General features: G+C 48.7%; 2 protein-coding genes across 2 annotated transcripts in view; one reads left to right on the top strand and one right to left on the bottom strand.

Moving 5' to 3' along the window:
• Window positions 1-1,379: 1,379 nt before the first annotated feature.
• LOC128708312 (uncharacterized) lies at window positions 1,380-3,964 on the top strand. The gene is made up of 4 exons (XM_053803286.1): window positions 1,380-1,520; window positions 1,801-2,071; window positions 2,145-2,681; window positions 2,745-3,964. Exons 1-4 carry the CDS (start codon window positions 1,398-1,400, stop codon window positions 3,962-3,964), a joined length of 2,151 nt encoding a protein of 716 aa, XP_053659261.1. The 5' UTR covers window positions 1,380-1,397.
• Window positions 3,965-6,301: 2,337 nt separating this feature from the next.
• LOC128709430 (low-density lipoprotein receptor-related protein 1) overlaps window positions 6,302-17,876 on the bottom strand; it is a 72,121-nt gene continuing 60,546 nt past the window's right edge. The window contains exons 7-14 of the mRNA XM_053804425.1: window positions 15,806-17,833; window positions 15,533-15,740; window positions 9,781-15,452; window positions 8,254-9,713; window positions 7,332-8,174; window positions 6,736-7,261; window positions 6,549-6,669; window positions 6,302-6,487 (exon numbers count right to left, since the gene is read on the bottom strand). Coding sequence (XP_053660400.1) covers window positions 6,302-6,487; window positions 6,549-6,669; window positions 6,736-7,261; window positions 7,332-8,174; window positions 8,254-9,713; window positions 9,781-15,452; window positions 15,533-15,740; window positions 15,806-17,833 — 11,044 coding nt within the window. The remainder of the gene's footprint in view (window positions 6,488-6,548; window positions 6,670-6,735; window positions 7,262-7,331; window positions 8,175-8,253; window positions 9,714-9,780; window positions 15,453-15,532; window positions 15,741-15,805; window positions 17,834-17,876) is intronic.

Below are 17,876 nucleotides of genomic sequence, written 5' to 3'. Positions count from 1 at the left end.
AGAGAGCTGCCGTCGGCTGAATCGCTTCGTGATGTGACCAGTGAGTTTCCAAACAGTGTCTTGGCCATAGTTTTATGTGTTAAATAATGCTGCTGGAAGTTTTCAAAAATAGTGCTTTTGTTTTGGATGTTTTCTTCTCCGTACTGTCGAAGAGTGCCTTCACCACTTCCACCAGCTGTGTATTTGTCAACAAAGCATATAGGGTGACCAGCACGCAGCTAGAAATACTGGGAAATGCTGGGAAATCTCGGATGTTTTGAGACAGCTCTCTACAACGACCACGAATTGGTGTTTGCGTGTTGCGAGGTGAAAAAAAAGCGGAAGACCAATTGCAAATTCATCATTTTACTCTTATCGATTGTTGTTAGCTAAAAATCATGGAGTACTCTGATTGTACTTTATTTATTATTTCGTTTTGAACTTCGCACTACATCGTTTCCGACTGCTTTTGAATGAATAACAAAGACAAGGATCATGCAAAAAAAAAACTAGTTATTCAAAGCTTATTGTTTGGTTTTTCATTCTTGTGAAACTTAAACAAACCGAAACAATTTTGGCAACTGCTGAAATGGCGGGAACGTGTCTGGGTTGTCTGCATGTCGTGCACGTGCACATATCCGATTTCTTCCACATTGTACTAAGCGTTGTAAAACGTTGTGTGTTTTATCATTTGCAGATAAGCGATAACGTAGTGCTCGCGTTGAAAATCAGCTGACCGACGTTAAAACCGACATCGCTTCTGCTCCAGACACATTTGTTAGTTCGATCAAATTGCACTTGAGTGTGCTCTCTAGCGTGCAGTGATTGAGAGTCCAGTGTCCAGGTGCGTCCGGTGCTCTAGCAGAGGCACTCTTGATTATGTAAAAAAAAAACGTGTTTGAAGTCGATACTCCACGGCCGTATCAGTGTGATATACTGGATCGTTTAAACAATCACGCCCAGATTAACTCTTTCAAGGGCTACCGGTTGGGCGGCCGAAAAGAGGTCACAAACGACGGAGACGACGGCGACACTTTTTGATGCGGAAAGTCACGCGCGCGTGAGACAGGGCCCAACGGCAAACAAAACCAACCGCTGTGCGCTGACCGTGCGTGTGTGATAATGCAATTGGGGCCAAAGTACGGTCGATAGAAGATTCGGATGTCATTCGGAAGCGACGGAAACGAACAAGTGAAGTGTCGTCGTTGGTTAGCATAAAGCAATTGTGCATTAAGTGACAAAACAGCAACAAAAAACGTTACTCGACGAAACCCGCGTGTGTGTGTGTGCGGCAACAATGTTCTACTGCGAATAGCGCTTAAAACACCAATCTCAGTTGTAATGCAGAGCCACGTGAATTGCAACAACATTGTGCAACATCCGATCTATCTGCGATAGAAGCCACTGCTGAACCAGCAATGGCAGAAGGAAAAGGAAATATGAAGGGATTCAGGATAGAGGCACCGGCACCGCCACAGCGCACTAAAGCACCGGACGGAGGCTGGGGATGGATGATTGTAGTTGCCTACGGACTTGCCAATGTAAGTACACACGTCCGGAGCTTATCGCTACCGGATGCGGAAGCTTTCGGTCAGTTTGTCTCACATGGCACGGGATTTACTTATCGTGTACCTGCGGCATGGGATTTTCGTCGGGATTTAGTTTCATTTGTGTCTTGTCTCGCAAACGCGCCTCCTTGCGTCTGATGACGCGTGGACGAGAGCCGTCCACGTTCATTGGAAAACGTCCAAAGATAACTAAAATCCACACACACTTACTCTGATAAAAAAAACACCTCCACACCTGTTCTCTTTCGCACAGATCATGATCGTACCGGTGCTCCAAAGTTTCGGACTAATCTTCAGAGATACCTTCCGGGAGATTGATATTTCTGCCACGAAAGCGTCGATCATCATTAATCTGGCGTCGGCCGTCGGTATGGCGCTCGGTTTGTTCAACGGGCCACTGTTGCGAAGGTACGGCTTCCGGAAGCTGGCCGTGGCCGGTGGATTCCTCTTCTCTGCCGGCTTGATGCTGACCTCGTCGGCGGTACATTTCGCACACTTCATCATTACCTACAGTATTATAGCATGTACGTTTGTTTGGCCAACTGTTCTACTTGTGTTCTCAAGCTCATCAGCAGTTAAATGTCTATGCATTCACAGCTCTGGGGATGGGTTTCTGCAATTCGTCCTTCTCGCTAGCACTGAACACGTACTTCGTGGTGCGGCGTAACAAGGCGGCCGGTATTGCGATGACCATCACCGGATTGGGACCGATCCTGTTGCCCCAGCTGGTGTCTCTGCTTCTCGGTCTGTACGGTGCTCGGTACTGTCTGCTGATTATAGGTGCATTGGCCACGCACATCATCGCCGGAGGATTGTTACTGCAGCCAATCAAGTGGCACGTGTTGACCGTACCGGGACCGGCGGATCAGCTGGATACTGCACCGGCACTGCCTTGTCCTCCGGTGGACGTTAAAATTTTACCCGTGACCGAGGTTGGTACCGAGGAAGGTATCGCGGAAGAGGATGAATTGCTGGAAAAGTGCAGCTTCATCGATCACGATGTAGATGCGCAGAGTGTCTACGGGTTCGAGCTGACATCGCAGATCCGTCAGCGCGAATCGTTCTCTCAACCACCGGGTGGATTAATGTCCAACGCTGCAGGGGTGCACACGATTCAACGAACGAAAAGCGAAGGTAAGCATCCTGTTCTCTCCCTGGGCTCTTCCTTTTAAGACAATTTTCCTCAATTCGCTACAGTTCTGCCCCCTGTTCGGCGATGCCCTTCAGAAACGCGTTCTCTAAAGGCTGAACCAACGTCACCAGCAGCCCGTTCCTTACGCTGGTTCCAGTCGGGCTCTGCGGAAAGTGTACATCTCGGCAGCTCACTAGCCATATGGAACGATCGCAATTCATCGGCCACTTTAGCCGAGGATCGTTTGATGCAACCGGGGGAACATCACCATCATCAGCAGCGTCGTCCATCTCAGAGACGCTTCTCGAGCTATATTAATGTGCGGTTTTCACCGCTACAGAAGCGCTGGTTTGAGGGATCGGCCGAAACAGTCAATCTCGGCAGCTCGATGAAGATCTTCGACGAACGGTACGCAGGGCCGCGCCGAGGTTCTCTTGGCAATGGAGTTCCAATGAGTGGCGGAGTAAAACTGCCGGCCCTTAGCGAAAACCAAGGTCTCACCGATGAGACTTCCCACCTGCCGTCGATTGTGCGACAGCTCGAAAATACTAAAGCTACCTCACCCCCACCGTCCTCCACCGTGCCAAATGACGCCACCTGCGGCGTAAAGTCGGAGGGATTCCTTACCAAAGTGGTCAAAATGTTTGATCTGACGCTGCTGCAGGATAAAGTGTACCTGAATATGATGCTGGGCATGTCGATTGCCGTATTTGCGGAAATTAACTTCTCCCTGCTGACGCCATTCATACTGGGCGATCTGGGATACAGCACCGAGCAGATCGCATCGATCATGTCGACGCTGGCGTTGGCCGATCTGCTGTTCCGATTCATTAGCCCGTTCGTGGGCGACTTCCTGAAGCTTAGCCCGCGCATCATGTACATGATCGCACTGTCGATGCTGATTGTGACGCGGTTTAGCATACTTTTGGCGCGATCCTACGACGAGATGGTGATCGTAGCGTTCGGACTCGGTGTCGCCAAGGGCGTGCGATCGGTGTACATGAGCCTGGTCATACCGAGCTACATACCGCTCAAACGGTTACCGTCCGCGTCGAGCATACAGATGACCACGAACGGGATCGTGCTGATGACGATCGGACCGTGTGTGGGAGTGTTGCGTGACTGGACCGGCAGCTACTCGAAAAGCATCATCCTCATCAACGGGTTCACCATCGTAACGCTGGTGATGTGGAGCGTAGAATTAATATACGTACATCGGAGGCAAAACCGCGCCAGACAGAAAGTACCACCACCTTCCGAGGCGGTAACGATTCTCGTTTCCTGATACTCGCGAGAGGCATTACCTTTTCCTAACGTGTGTGTTCTCATCAGTGCTGTAACAATAAAGAAAACAAAGTCAATCCAACCAAAGGGGTTTTTAAAAATTACAGTCTTTATATTTTTCTTAACATGGTTTGTTCACCTCCGTCGAACTCGTAACGTGTAGGAGTCATGCATTTTGATACCGAGCGATAACCGATAACGCGTACAATTAGTTGACTTCTCTTTTGCAGCTTAAAACCAATTTGTTTACGACACCGATAGCTCTTATGAGCGTGTATGAAATCTTACGTTTCGTTTAAAATGTCTACCTCATCACACGTGTTTGAAGTTGCTACTGCGTGTGGAGCACCATGTGGCGGCAATCCATGTGGGGAAATGGCAAATAAAAGTGGTTTGCTCTACTATCTAGGTTTGGTTTTGATGAGTACCGCTCGCACATTCGTATGATTGTTCTCACCGACTTTGTATCGTTCTTCTCACAGCAAGCATTTCGGTTTTATTTAGCTAGGATCAAAATGCGTCTTTCATGTTTAGCCCTCCCCTCACCAACAGCCGTATAACAAAACAACCTCCACAGTGGCGATCGACCTTTTTTTTCGCTATTATAAGGACATGTACTAGAATTCGGTTACACCTTCATTTCGCTACACACTACTTACTATTTAAAAGATGCCATCGTTCCCACAACATGCGCTAATGCATTTTTGTTACAAAAAGGGAGAAAAACACAATACCACAAACAGCCCTGTTTAGAAAAATCTACATGCCTCCCATTAGCGTATGTTTGCGGCTGGGCAACTTATCTCTATACTACATCAGCTAGCGCTGCCTCGATCACTAGGCGTACGGTATCGTTACATTCGATACGGTTAAACAAAACAATGTACTGTACAAAACGGTTGCGGAGCTGTTTTGCTCCTCCCCATCGAAATCGTTGTATTGTTGAGTGTCGATTGTTGATTTTGCAGCCATCTGCCGCCCACCCTGCGCTTATTTATTCCTGTTATGGCGTTGTGCAGCTAGTGTTGTGCCTTTGAGCTAGCTCGATCGCTAGAGTAACTAGTTCCCCTAGCTCACAAGAGCTACTTCAAGCACACTTTCATGTGCGCTGCATTAAAGAAACTATCCTCGATCTTAGATCATTAGCCTTTAGGATGTTTTGGTTCTATTTCGTGTATTCTTATACCATCAATACAAGACAAGACATATTACTATCCAATACAGATAACACTACCCGTAATGATGCCCAGATGATGCAGAAAATTCTCTCATCTCGTTTGATGTTGTCACGAGAATATTTGAAGCGGCTGCTTTCGCAGAATTTTGTAACCGGTAGAGACTTCAATGAATGGCAAGAGACGAATAATTCAACATGCATCATTCTACATATCTACACTACCGATCGTTCTTCTGTGTTGAATAGTAATACATTTACAGTATCTTCTTGGAATAAATAACACGCAAAATATAATCAAAGTGATACTCTACGGTAGCTAACCCCAGAAGCTCGTTCGAACTTTGGCTCATGGGTAAGCCACGCACGTATATAAGAGCTAGGAGTCATGAGCTCGCTCATACCGATGAGGCTATTTTTGACACAACACTATGTGCAACATTTATCTGTCCTTGTTGCATGCTGCTGTTCGTTGCATAAGCTTAATTATTACCATTATTGTTAATGTCTGAGTTGTTCGCTAGTTCGCTTCATGCCTGAATTGTGGCTTTAAACCTAAACAATCTCTTCCACTGCATTATACCTAGCTGGTGTTGATTAGTGATAGAAATAAAATTAAAATGAGACATTCACGTCGACAGCTGCAAAAACACGGTGAAGAGAGCACTTTCTTTTCATAAATTACTACAATTGTTTCCTTTCCCATATTTTTCATCTCTCTTTTTTTGTCTCCCTTTCTGTCTAACCGTCACTTAATCTTGTATTACTGACTTATCATTTAACTTAAACATGGAACGTTAAATACAAAATCATTTCATTAAAGCTCGTGGTGATGCGATGTTTGTTTGTGGCTTTTTAGCGCGTAACTCACTTAAGGCCACGCGTATTCCGCATGCTGTATAGCCATTTTCTTATTTGTTGAATAATAGTAAAAAAAAACAAAGGTAACTAAAGCGATTAGTACCCCTCCTCGGCGATATACGGGATGTCCACAGTCTGACGCGTCCAGAGACGGCTCACAGTTGTGTGTCGCCTTAGAGTGTTTGTTCATTTACGTTAGTAGCGGTGTGCTATGCTTACTGGCAAGTAATCATTCCAGCCGCGACAATTTTAAGCAATGGCCTAAAACCGTCGCTTCAGCAGCTGCTACTATTTCGTTTTACATCATAACAAATCGGCCGCGATCGTGTCCTCCTGGGGATGCTGTAGAAGACCTTTCTTCTCTTCCGGTGCCGTTGAGCTAGTGGTTAGCAGAGGATGTGCACTGTTTCCAGCGATCGTTGATGAATCGCTATGCACGTTCACACTCCCTGCATACATCTGTTCATACACTGGATTACCGAAGTGCACCTGTAAGGAACAAAGAAACGTTACTCTCCATCGAGAAACGAAGCCAGAAGTGTTTATCTACCTTATCATCTTCGTGTACAAATGCTGGGCCTTCGTCGGCATCGCCAAGATACATTGGATTCGTTATTTCCACATTGTCTGTCAACCGGGCATGCAGGAATGGTTGCCCTGTGCGTCTTCTTCTGTGGCAAAACACAGTAGTTTGAGAATGGTGCTGTGTCAATGTCATAAACAAATCCGTTACATACCTTAGTCCGTAGAAAGTACCACCAAGACCGGCGGCTATTATGAGTATTGCAAATAGAACGATCGCTAGGACCGACAGTGTGAAACTGGATCCGTTCGGATCCATACGCTCGAGTTCGCTGAGTGAAACTTCTTGCAGGCAGGTGCTGATATCGTTATCTTCGCAGGTGCATTCATTGATGGAGCTGCCCTCGATGCAGGTACCGCAATCACCAACACATCGCGGCGGTCGATCACATTGCTTGCCCGTCCATTCGCCGATGCACACGCACGATGGTATGTAGGTGCCGTTGGGCGAGGAGAACAGATCCAACCGGCATATGCCATTGTTGAAGCAGAAATTGTTGCACGGATTGCGGTACGTGACATAGTTTTCACAGTGCTCACCGGCGTACTGCATCGTGCAATTGCAAATGGGCATTCCACGAACTTCCAAACAGTGGCCGCCATTATTGCAGCTAAACGATGCGCACGAGCTTGACGGTGGATGTGACGAAGGTTCCGTAGTGGGTCTTATAAGCAGACAATCTGAATACAAGGAAACATTGAAACCATTAACATTAAATTAGCTGCACATAATTTTGTAGATAGCACTTACAGTTTGGGCGCGTTGCTTCCGGTAGCTCGCACAGATCGTGCTCACAGTAAGGACCTTCGTAGCCCTGGCGACACTTACAGTACGGTCGCTCACCCGGTACACAGTTGCCCCCGTTTTGACATAGATCTGGACAGTCTCGCAGCTGGCATCGTTCGCCGTACGTGTTGTCCGGGCAGCTACACTTCGCTGCACCGCGCTCGATCGTACACACGCCACGATTTTCGCAGAACGCAGTGCACACATTCTTTTCGCAATTGCGCCCAACGTACCCCTCCGCACATAGACACTGGCTACGGTCGGTGGTGGTCTTCCGGCAGACTCCTCCATTTTCACACCGCAGATTCGAACAGTGCTCGCATTGTTCGCCAGTATATCCGGCTGGACAGCTGCAGCTAAGTGTACCGCCGTCCCGCTGCACAATCGTGCAATTTCCACCGTTGTGACAGTATCGTTGACACTTGTTGGTCGAGATGTCACACCGTTTGCCCGTCCATTGGGGCAAACAAGTGCACTTTGGCTCATTGTTCACAATCTCACAGAAACCCTTGTTCTTGCAGTACCCAGAACAGATGTAATGATCGCAATATTTGCCATCAAAGCTCGAAGAGCATTTGCACTTCTGTTGGCCATCGGAATCGATGAAACAGGTGCCGTAGTTACAGTGTAGTTTACACTCCGGTGGCTGAGCAGTTGCTCCGAGACACGCCTTCACTTCGCCCCGATCGTCAAACACTGCACGAGGTCGTTCGTCTGTACAAATGCAGCTACGTTTTAGGCGGTTCTCGGTTGAGAGCAGACACACAGTCGAATGATGACACGGATGCATGACACAGGGGTTTGGAACTGAAACGAGACAAGGAAAGGAAGTTTCAATACGACGCCTGTTCGGTACTTTACAAATCGTAACCAAAATTAAACTTACTGCTTCGGTCATGTTTCAGCGGGTGTATGAAGTGAACATCAGAGGATCGATAGCCTCCGGATCCACTCGCAGTACGGGCCTCCTCGTTCATATACGTTCCATTGTCCCGCCCGTACTTGTTCAGCTTCAGAATGTTCTGATTGTATAGTATCACGTACACGCTGTCTTCGAACACATCCAGCAGCTTTGGTTTGGAGTAATCGTGCAGTTCAGCGATGACGTGACGATCGCCACCGGTTAACAGAAGGCACGTTTCGATAGTCGATTTTCTGTAGTCTGCCCAGTATAAGCGTTTCGTAATCGTATCGATGGCCAACCCGGAAGCCCACTCCACATTCGTATGAACTAGCTTTTGCTTGCCATGGCCATCCATACCCGAGCTGATGATCGTTTCCATGATGGACCATACCATAACGCCACTCGTCGGATCTACCACCAGGTCGATCGGATGCTTCCCGGTGGCGGTCAAAGTGGTATGATTGGTACCGTTGAAGCTCATCACGAAAATATTACTGCGGCTTTTATTGATCACGTACAATCGTTCCGTTAGCCAATCGCACGCTATCGCAATCGGTACGGTTTCGCTGTCTTTCAGCACGACCGATGAATGTTTACCATCCAGCGTTTTGATACGGTCGTAGGATGGAGGCGCTGGCGCAGGAAGATCCCGACGGGAGTGTTTCTTCTTTTGGACTGGTGGCTGTGTGTAGTCCCCATCCTTGACCGTCGTGTCCATGAATATCTTATTGATGCTCGAGTCATAGCTGTCTATCCAGAAGAGTGTAATGTTGTGGCGTGTGATTGTAAAATCGAACCGATCTATCTTCAGCGAAGAAGTCTGCAAGTATCCCATAACCGGCGTGTCCACGTACAGACTGCGGAAATCAGACTCCGATGCCACCAACAGTATTCCCTGCTCGTCCACCGCAACACACGTTGCATTGCGGCCCGGTCCACCCTTTACGTATCCTTCTGCGCAGCGACAAGTATAGTGACCCTTCTTTTCTACGCAAACCTGACTACACGCACCAAACCCACACCCCGTTTTGATGCACCCAATCTCGTCGGACTCGTCCAGACAGTGCGGGGTTTGATCACAGCGTAACGCTATGTCAATGCATTTCGAGTCGCTGCTGCAGCGGAACGAATTCGGCGGGCACTTTTGGCACAGGGCGCTCTTCTCGTCACTGTTATCCCCGCAATCATCCTTGTTATCGCACATCAAGCTCTTTCGTATACAGTTACGATTAGTACAGCGGAAGGCACGCTTGTTACAACCGTGCTCCTTGCAGTATTCACCCATTTCGTCCGAGTTGTCCAGACAATCGTCAATGCCGTCACACACCCAGCTGCTGAGAATGCACTTCCCATTGTTGCAACGATACTCGCCCTCCTTGCACTTGCAGTCTTCTTCGTCCGATTCGTCGATGCAGTCGTTATCACCATCGCATTTAAATTTGCTGAAAGTAAAACCAACATTCTCAGTCAATGATTGGGGTTCCAAATAAATACCATTAAGCTGCTTACTCGCTAATACAGGCCGGATGATTTTTGCACTTGAATTGATTCGCACCACAGGTAATGTTGCAATTTTCCTCATCGCTATGATCGGCACAATTGAACTCATTGTCGCAACGTCGGATACCGCGTATGCAATGCCCGTCGTTGCAACGGAACTCCGACTCGGAACAGTTCCGAAGCTCACAGTTCATCTCGTCCGAGTTATCGCCGCAATCGTTTTCGAAATCGCAGCGCCATCGGCCGGGAATACATTTGGAGTTGTTGCAACGGAAGTTCGTTGGTTCGCACGTGATCGCTTCCGGCTTTTGGCAGTTTTCCGTTTCATCTTCTCCATTCACACAGTCTTTCTCATCGTCACACACCCACGACTGTGGTATGCAGCGACCTTCGGTACAGCGAAATTCGTGCTCGGGACAAGTGGTACCCGGACCACAAACCTGCTCATCCGAACCATCGTGGCAGTCCGACACATTATCGCACACCCACGTACGGTCAATGCACTTACCGCCGTTGGCGCACCGGAACTGGGTCGTGGTACAATTTTTCGGCTCACAGTCCTGCTCGTCTTCACCGTTCGGGCAGTTGACTACCTCGTCGCAGCGACGTGCACCCTCTATACAGAATGCGCTCGTATTTTTCACCGCCGAAGAACCACACTTAAAGTGGGAACTGAAACATTCGAACCGCTCGCAATCTCGCTCATCCGACAGATCGCCGCACTGATCGATACCATCACAGATTTGGCTCGGATTAATACAATGTTTGTTGAGGCACTGGAATTGGCCCGCTTCGCAGTTGAATGTGGGACAGTCCGAAGGTTCATCACTGCCGTCCCCACAGTCGTCCTGCTTGTCACAGAGCCAATAGAAGGGAATGCACTTGAACGTGTCGCGGCAATGGAAGTGTGCGGCAGAGCAATTGGCCGTACAGCTCTTGCCGTCCGCTGCCAGGACGAAGTTATCCGGGCAAAGACATCGGTACCCGGCTGGTTCAGGCGACAGCACACACATCGTTTGGCAGCCGGCAGTTTCGCACGGGTTAACCGCTAGTTGTTTCTGTCTGTAGGGATGATAGATGCGTATGTCCATGGGGCGATGTATTGTTTTGATGAGCGTGCCACAAGCATCTCCTCGGAACTTGTGACAGTATTCGATGGACTTTGAATCCAAATCCGACCAGTAGATGCGATCCTCCCATACGGCTATCGCGAACACGTGGTGCAAGTTGAGCGTCGGCTGACGAGTTCGCGTCAGCAATATCCTCACATTTTGCCCGTCTAAATCACTCACGGCGATATAATCTTCCCGAGCATCGCCCCAGAACAGTTGGTTTGTTTCAAAGCTGATCGTGAGAGCGTTTGGCCAACCGAGTTGTTCTTTGATAAGGATCGTCTGATTGCTTCCATCCATGCCGGCCCGTCCGATGTGCGGTTGATCGCCCCAATCCGTCCAGTACATGTTGCGCCGATAGGGATCCAGCGCAATGGCTCGAGGTTTCTGTAGCACCTCGTTAATCAACACTCGGCGGAACCGTCCGTCCAGCTTCGATACCTCGATTGTGTCGAGACCTTTATCGCACCAGTACAAATTCCGACCTACCCAATCGACCGCCAAACCTTCGGGATTTTTCAGGTTCGTTCTATGTATCACTTCGATCGTGCGATTGTCCTCTTCCCCTTCGCTCCTGTCGCACATACGCTTGACAGTAGTAACCGTGCGCGTAACGTCCGACCAGTAGTAACATTTTTCCAACCAGTCGTAGTCCAACGTTATGGCGTTGGTTAAATTGTGCGCCAAGATTGTCATGCCACCGCTTAAATCTACCTCACGCAGATAGTACCGGTTAGAGAAGATCAGTTTGGGCGGGATGATTTGAGCTCCGTCGGCACGGCAGGTATCGTTATCACGCAGCACGTAACCTTCCAAACACGAACAGTGGTATGAACCGTGCGTGTTGACGCAGGTTTGTGTGCACGGTCTTGGCTGCTGCTCCGTACACTCGTCCACATCCACGCACAGATGCTTGTCATTGACATTTACGCGGAATCCTTTCCGGCAAACGCATTCATAGCCGACCGGAAGATCTTCACAGTCGTGTGCGCAAAGATTCGGAATCATTGTGCACTCGTTGATCCGGCATGATTTCTCATCGCTCCAATCGCCACAATCATTTGCACCGTCGCATAGCATGCTGCTAACGATACAGGCACCACTCTCACAGCGGAACAGATCCGGCCCAGCGCAAATGAGCGTCGTATTGCGACACAATCGTATATCTTCGTCCGATCCATCCGCACAATCAGCATTCACATTGCAGGTGAGATTGCGTTCGATGCACTTGCCATTGTTACAGCGGAACTGGTCCGGATGACCACACAGAAGGTCAAACACACTGGCGCCCTCCTCATCGTCGTAGCCATCGTCGCCTTCCTTGCAGTACAGCGGTTCGTCGGAACCATCCACACAGTCCTGCTCTCCATCGCATACATGCAGCAGACTGATGCACTCACCATTTGTGCAGGTGAACGAAGTCTTATCACACTCGTTCATCATCATCTCATCACAACCCATCTCGTCGTCCTGCGTTGCTCCGCAATCGACATCACCGTCACAGACCCACTTTTGTGGAATGCAACGGTTTGTCGTTGGGCATTGGAACTCTGTTTCGGGACAGTCTCGTCTGGAACAGTGCTCACCCTCGTCTGAACCATCGGCACAGTCTGGATGCCCGTCACACTGCCAGCTGTTTGAGATGCATTCGGACGTGTTGGTGCATTTGAATTGATTCGTTTTGCAATGCTTCACGCAACCAACCTCATCCGAACTCAACGCTCCTCCAATCGCATCCGTGCAGTCGTCTTCGTCGTCACAGCGCCACGATTGCGGTATACAGCGCCCGTTTGCGCACAGGAACTTATCCTCCGGGCAGGTTGGGATGGCCGTTGGACAATCCTGCTCGTCCGAGTTGTCCCAACAATCGTTCTCACCGTCGCAGCGCCAGGTCGGCATGTAGCAGGCAGTCGTGTTAGCGCACTTAATAAACCCAGCCATACAATTCCGCGTTACCGGGCAGCCGATCTCATCCGATACGTCCTTGCAGTCGGGTTCATAATCGCAGCGCATCGATTTGACGATGCACTGTCCGTTTGAGCAACGGAAGTGTGTAGCGTTGTTGCAGCTGCAACCAATCTCGTCGCTTCCGTCACCACAATTCTGAATGTGGTTGCACTGCTGGTTCTGTGGAATACAGCGCGCATTGTTGCATCGGAAAAATCCAGTTGGGCATGGCCGATGCGAGCAGAAGGTCGCTAGCTCATCCGATCCATCTAAGCACTGCTTAATAGAATCGCACGTAAGATGAAATGGTATGCAATTTCCGTTGGTGCAGCTAAACTCGGAAGAGGAACAATTGCTCAACGCTTTCGGAATGCAACGCTGTCCATCAGATGCAAGCACACCTTGCGTACAGTGGCATTCCACTTTGCCTGCGGCATCGGTTAAACATGTATCTTCGCAGAACCCGTTCATTACCTGGCACGGATCGGCAGCACATTCCTTGTCGATTTTTTGCACCGCCACAATTCCCATCGGTTGTGCAATGTCACGGCGCAACAGCACGATATCACTGCCGGAATATTTGTTTGCTCGAACCACCGCGTGCAAGGTTAGATCAGTCCAAAAGAGCAGATCACCAAACACAGCCAGCGCAAACGGATGCTTAGGAGTTGAGTGTGCCAACACTACCCGGTGCTTTCCATCGTAGTCAGCCCGCTCTACCTTGTCTAAGAACGCATCGGCCCAATAGAGTTTACGCGCTTGGTAATCCAGCGTCAGAGCGTTCGGCATTTGGATGTCACTGGTGATGATGCTCTCCAAACCATACCCCGAAGGATACGCGCGCTGTATGGAGGCAGCTTGCTGGTTCCAGTTTGTCCAGTACACCATCGCAAGACACGGCTCAACGGCGATACCGCGCGGTTTGTCCGTAGCTCGGAGTTTTATCACATCTTGTACCAGCGCTGCGTTTGCAACCGGATCGAACAGCGAAGCATTGTTCAGGTCTAGCGATCGAATCGCTGCCTCGTTGTTCGATGTCCAAAACAGCGCACGAGTAAGTACGTTAAATGCAAGACCTTCAACGGTCAGTTGTTTTGTGACGATACGCCGATGCTCGGTGCCGTTAAAGTACACGCAATTGATAGTGCTGTGGTCAATGTCTGAGTAGAAAATCAACTGCTGCTCGTAATCATAACTCAGGGCTATAGTATTTTTAAGATAGGACGCATTCTTAATTTCCGGTATAGGACCATTTATGTTGTTTGCGTCCGTCATGTGGATACTTTCAATTGCTGATTGACGCGAAAAGAGCAAGAAATTTTCGTACGGTTCACAAGTCTTCAAATCGGCAGCGGATATTTTACCATGCGAGCAGGCACATATGGGATGGGTACCGTTGAATAAGCAAAGCTCCTGACACCCACCGTTCGACGCACCGCAGGCGTTTGTTTTACTTTGCTTGCGGCTGGAGAATATTTTGATATCTTTCAGTAACGACACTTCCAACGCTTCCACCACAGTCCTGTAGTTGAAAACATTACTCAAACCAGCTTGGTATATGTTTCCGCGCGAATCTGCCCAGTAAATAGAGTCGGCAAAAAGATCCAACGATTTTGGATTGTGCGAAGTACCGTTCAGCAACAGCCGCTTCAAGTTGCCATCATAATCCACCTTCCAGATTGTATCGGTACTCGTTTCGCACCAATAAACAACCTGATTTTCCAGATCCAGAGCGAGATCACTGATTCCAGCGGTACGGTTGACCAGGATAAAGTTGCCGGAACCATCCAATCCCATTCGGCCTATCGTTCCGCGAGTGACATAAAACAGATAACCCTGTATTGGATCGATAGCCAACAGCTGCGGGCTTTCGACGTCCGAAGCGACCACAAACCGAAGGCTTCCGTTCAATCGTGCCACCTCGATCAGATTTCGTTTCTGGTCCGTCCAATAGATGTTCTCGGCCACCCAATCGATCGCTATGCCGCCTAGCCAGTCGAGCGTGCTGCCATCGACCACCTGCTCGAAGTTGCTTATGATTATTTCCCGTGCACTGCCATCGCGTTTGATGCGTGTGATTGATCCCCGGTCAGTATCGGCGATGTATACGTAGTCATGCGCTACATGAAAATCGATGCCCGTAGCCAACGAAATTTGCTGCAGTGGTCCAAGAGTGTCGTGCTGGCGCAATTGCGAGTCCGTTATTCCCTCAGATACCGAAAGTGCAATACCCTTGAGCTGATGACCGACCGAATACACCAAAATGTCATCCAATCCGATGCAGCGTGACGCGTTGCGTGGATCGCTTTTATATCCGATCGCACAGCGACACACGTGGCTTTGAGCTGACACAGGAATACAGAGATGTTCGCAGCCGGTTCCTGAGCTTCCGTCCGTTCGCTTTTGGCATGAGTTTGTACCACTCTGTGCTCCGGGATGGTACATTCGGATTGCATTCAGACCGCTCGTATTGTTTCGCACGGAGATGGGATTTTGGCAAAGATTTTTGTTGCAGCGCATTATACGGCCATCCTGATTGTCGTCGTAATAGATCGAATCACGGTATATCGTAATTGTGCTAATGGGGTGACCGTCTTGGTGAGATGGAAGCACTTTAATAATCTGAAACAAGAATAAATAAATAAGCAAAATTTCCCGTAATTTTATGCGCTCAAATATACATCTGTTTAAAAAATACATACCTTGCTACTACCAATATCGTAGTAGTTAATTTCTCCAGGTTTTGAAGAAATGTAGTACAGTCGATTTGTTTCAAAATCGAGTGCCAAACTATCAATCGCATAGAAAGTTGAATTGCTTATCAACTGTCGTTCAGATCCGTCCATACGACTGGCATACAGCTCGTACAGTTTAGGTGTTTCACTCATCGTTGCAAAGTACATCATGCCTCTGGGGAATGTAAACAAATGTTTTCGTTAGGATATCATAAACATGTAACGTAAGTCGCTTCTCACCTTGTCGGATACACTACTAGACTGTTGACTAGGGCCAAATCATCAGCAATTTCTGTCACATACTCCCCGTTTAGATTGCTTACCATAATGCGGCTGTTTGTTTCGTTGCCAGTAGAAAAGTAGAGCAGCTTTGAGATCCAATCCACGGCAAATCCCAACGAATGAGAAATGTCCGTATCAAGTATGGTTTCGATCGGTCCCGTCGCCAACCCGGATGATTTGATTTCATTGAGCTGTATATCGTTCCAATACAGCCGCGCTGCACTGATATCGTAATCCAGCACGGCAGGTTGTACAACTTGCGTCTGGTGACTGATGGTCGGTATCGTGTAGTGTGCTGGCTGTTGCAGATCGACCCCACGAATTTCGGTTAGCACGACAAATAGCAGAATTTCCTCATTCTGGACGCACTGCATGCGATCCTCATGCAGACGCATCACATGTGGACATGCGCACTCATGACGCAAACCAACGCTCAGCAGGCACAAATGCGAACACCCTCCATTGTTAACGGCACACGGGTTTGGCTGTGAGTTTGGCTGTCGACTGGAGTGTAGGATTTGTATGCCAAACGGTTGACTTTGCGTCTTGTGTATCACTGTCACATCCGTGCCGTTCCACTTGTTTGCCCGGATAACGGAGTACGTTCGCCAATCGGTCCAGTACACGTAGTTATCGAACACGGTTATACTGAACGGATGTGCTAGTACACCTTGATCCTTGATCACGAGATGGTGATCTAGCCCATCGTAGGTGATCGTGTGAATCGAATCGGACCGTGCGTCGATCCAGTACACACGTCTCGGGATGTAGTCTAGCGCAATTCCATTCGGCCATCCACCATCAGTTTCTACGTATTTGATCACCGTGCGGTTTTCTCCAGCCATTGTGCAGCGTTCCAGCCTTGGTGAGCCTTCCTCCCAGTCGGTCCAGAACAGGACGCCTTCCATCGGATCTAGCGCGATTGCTCGAGGGTTCACCATGTCACCGGCAACCAACGTTCGCCGGAAGCTTCCATTTGTTTTGGCCACCTCTATTTGATCGAGATTTGAGTCGATCCAGTAGATGTTCATTCCAATCCAGTCCACCGCAAGACCTTCAGCCGTCGATAGCCCGGACTGAACTACTGCTTCGACATTGCTTAACGTGTCGTTCTTCAACGTACCGCGATAGATCTTATCATCCATCACATCCGACCAGAATATCTGAATCGAATCGTTACGATAGAGAAAATCTAATGCGATCGTGTTTCGCAACGAAGTGTAGAAGCTTCTCACGCCCAGGGTGTTCAGATCGACACCGAGGATCTCCTGTCGGTTACTAAAAATGACGTACGGCGAATCACCGTTGTTACTACGGCAGGTAAACTTATCGTACATAAGCGTATATCCTTCAACACAATCGCACCGATAGTGTGTTCCAGTTTTCGTGCAAACTTGCGAACAGGTGTCCCATCTGTCACAGGCATGATCATGGCCACAATCATGTCCATTTGGTTGCAGAAATAAATGCGGCGGACAGGAGCATACCAAGCCCTCCGGGGCATTATGGCACGAGTGTGAACAGTCGTTAGATGTATCACATAGCTTTTCAGCGCATCGAAAACCTTCATCCGTACCATCGGGACAGTCAGTTCGACCGTTGCAAAGCTGCGCTACAGTTATACATTCGTTCGTGATCCGACACAGTCGGTCTGGATGATGACAGGTCATCGTTTCATTGAATGGACCGAATTCCATTCGCTGGCACACACGGTTATAGTTTTCCTCGCACTGCTTGTCTAACCCACAAACTATCTTAAGATCCTGCCTGCAGAGTTCCTTTAGTTCCGATTCCGAACGAACCGGAATGCTAGTGTAGGTAGTCGCATTGGCTCCAGTCTTATGAAGCTTGTCGCACTCGTTGAATGCATTTAAACAGTTCAGTTTGGGGTCGCACATTAGCGAACGATCGATGCAACCGTGAGGGCTGCAGAAAAATTCATTTGCACCACAGTCAACGTCGCACTGCGATTCGTCGGATTTGTCACTAAAATAAAGTAAAAATACAGTGAAATAAGGATACACGGTCA

Source organism: Anopheles marshallii, chromosome 2 (assembly GCF_943734725.1).
Source record: "Anopheles marshallii chromosome 2, idAnoMarsDA_429_01, whole genome shotgun sequence".
Taxonomy (NCBI): Eukaryota; Metazoa; Arthropoda; class Insecta; order Diptera; family Culicidae; genus Anopheles; species Anopheles marshallii.
The sequence above is the reverse complement of the archived record's forward strand: the minus strand, read 5'-3'. Positions and strand labels throughout refer to the sequence as shown.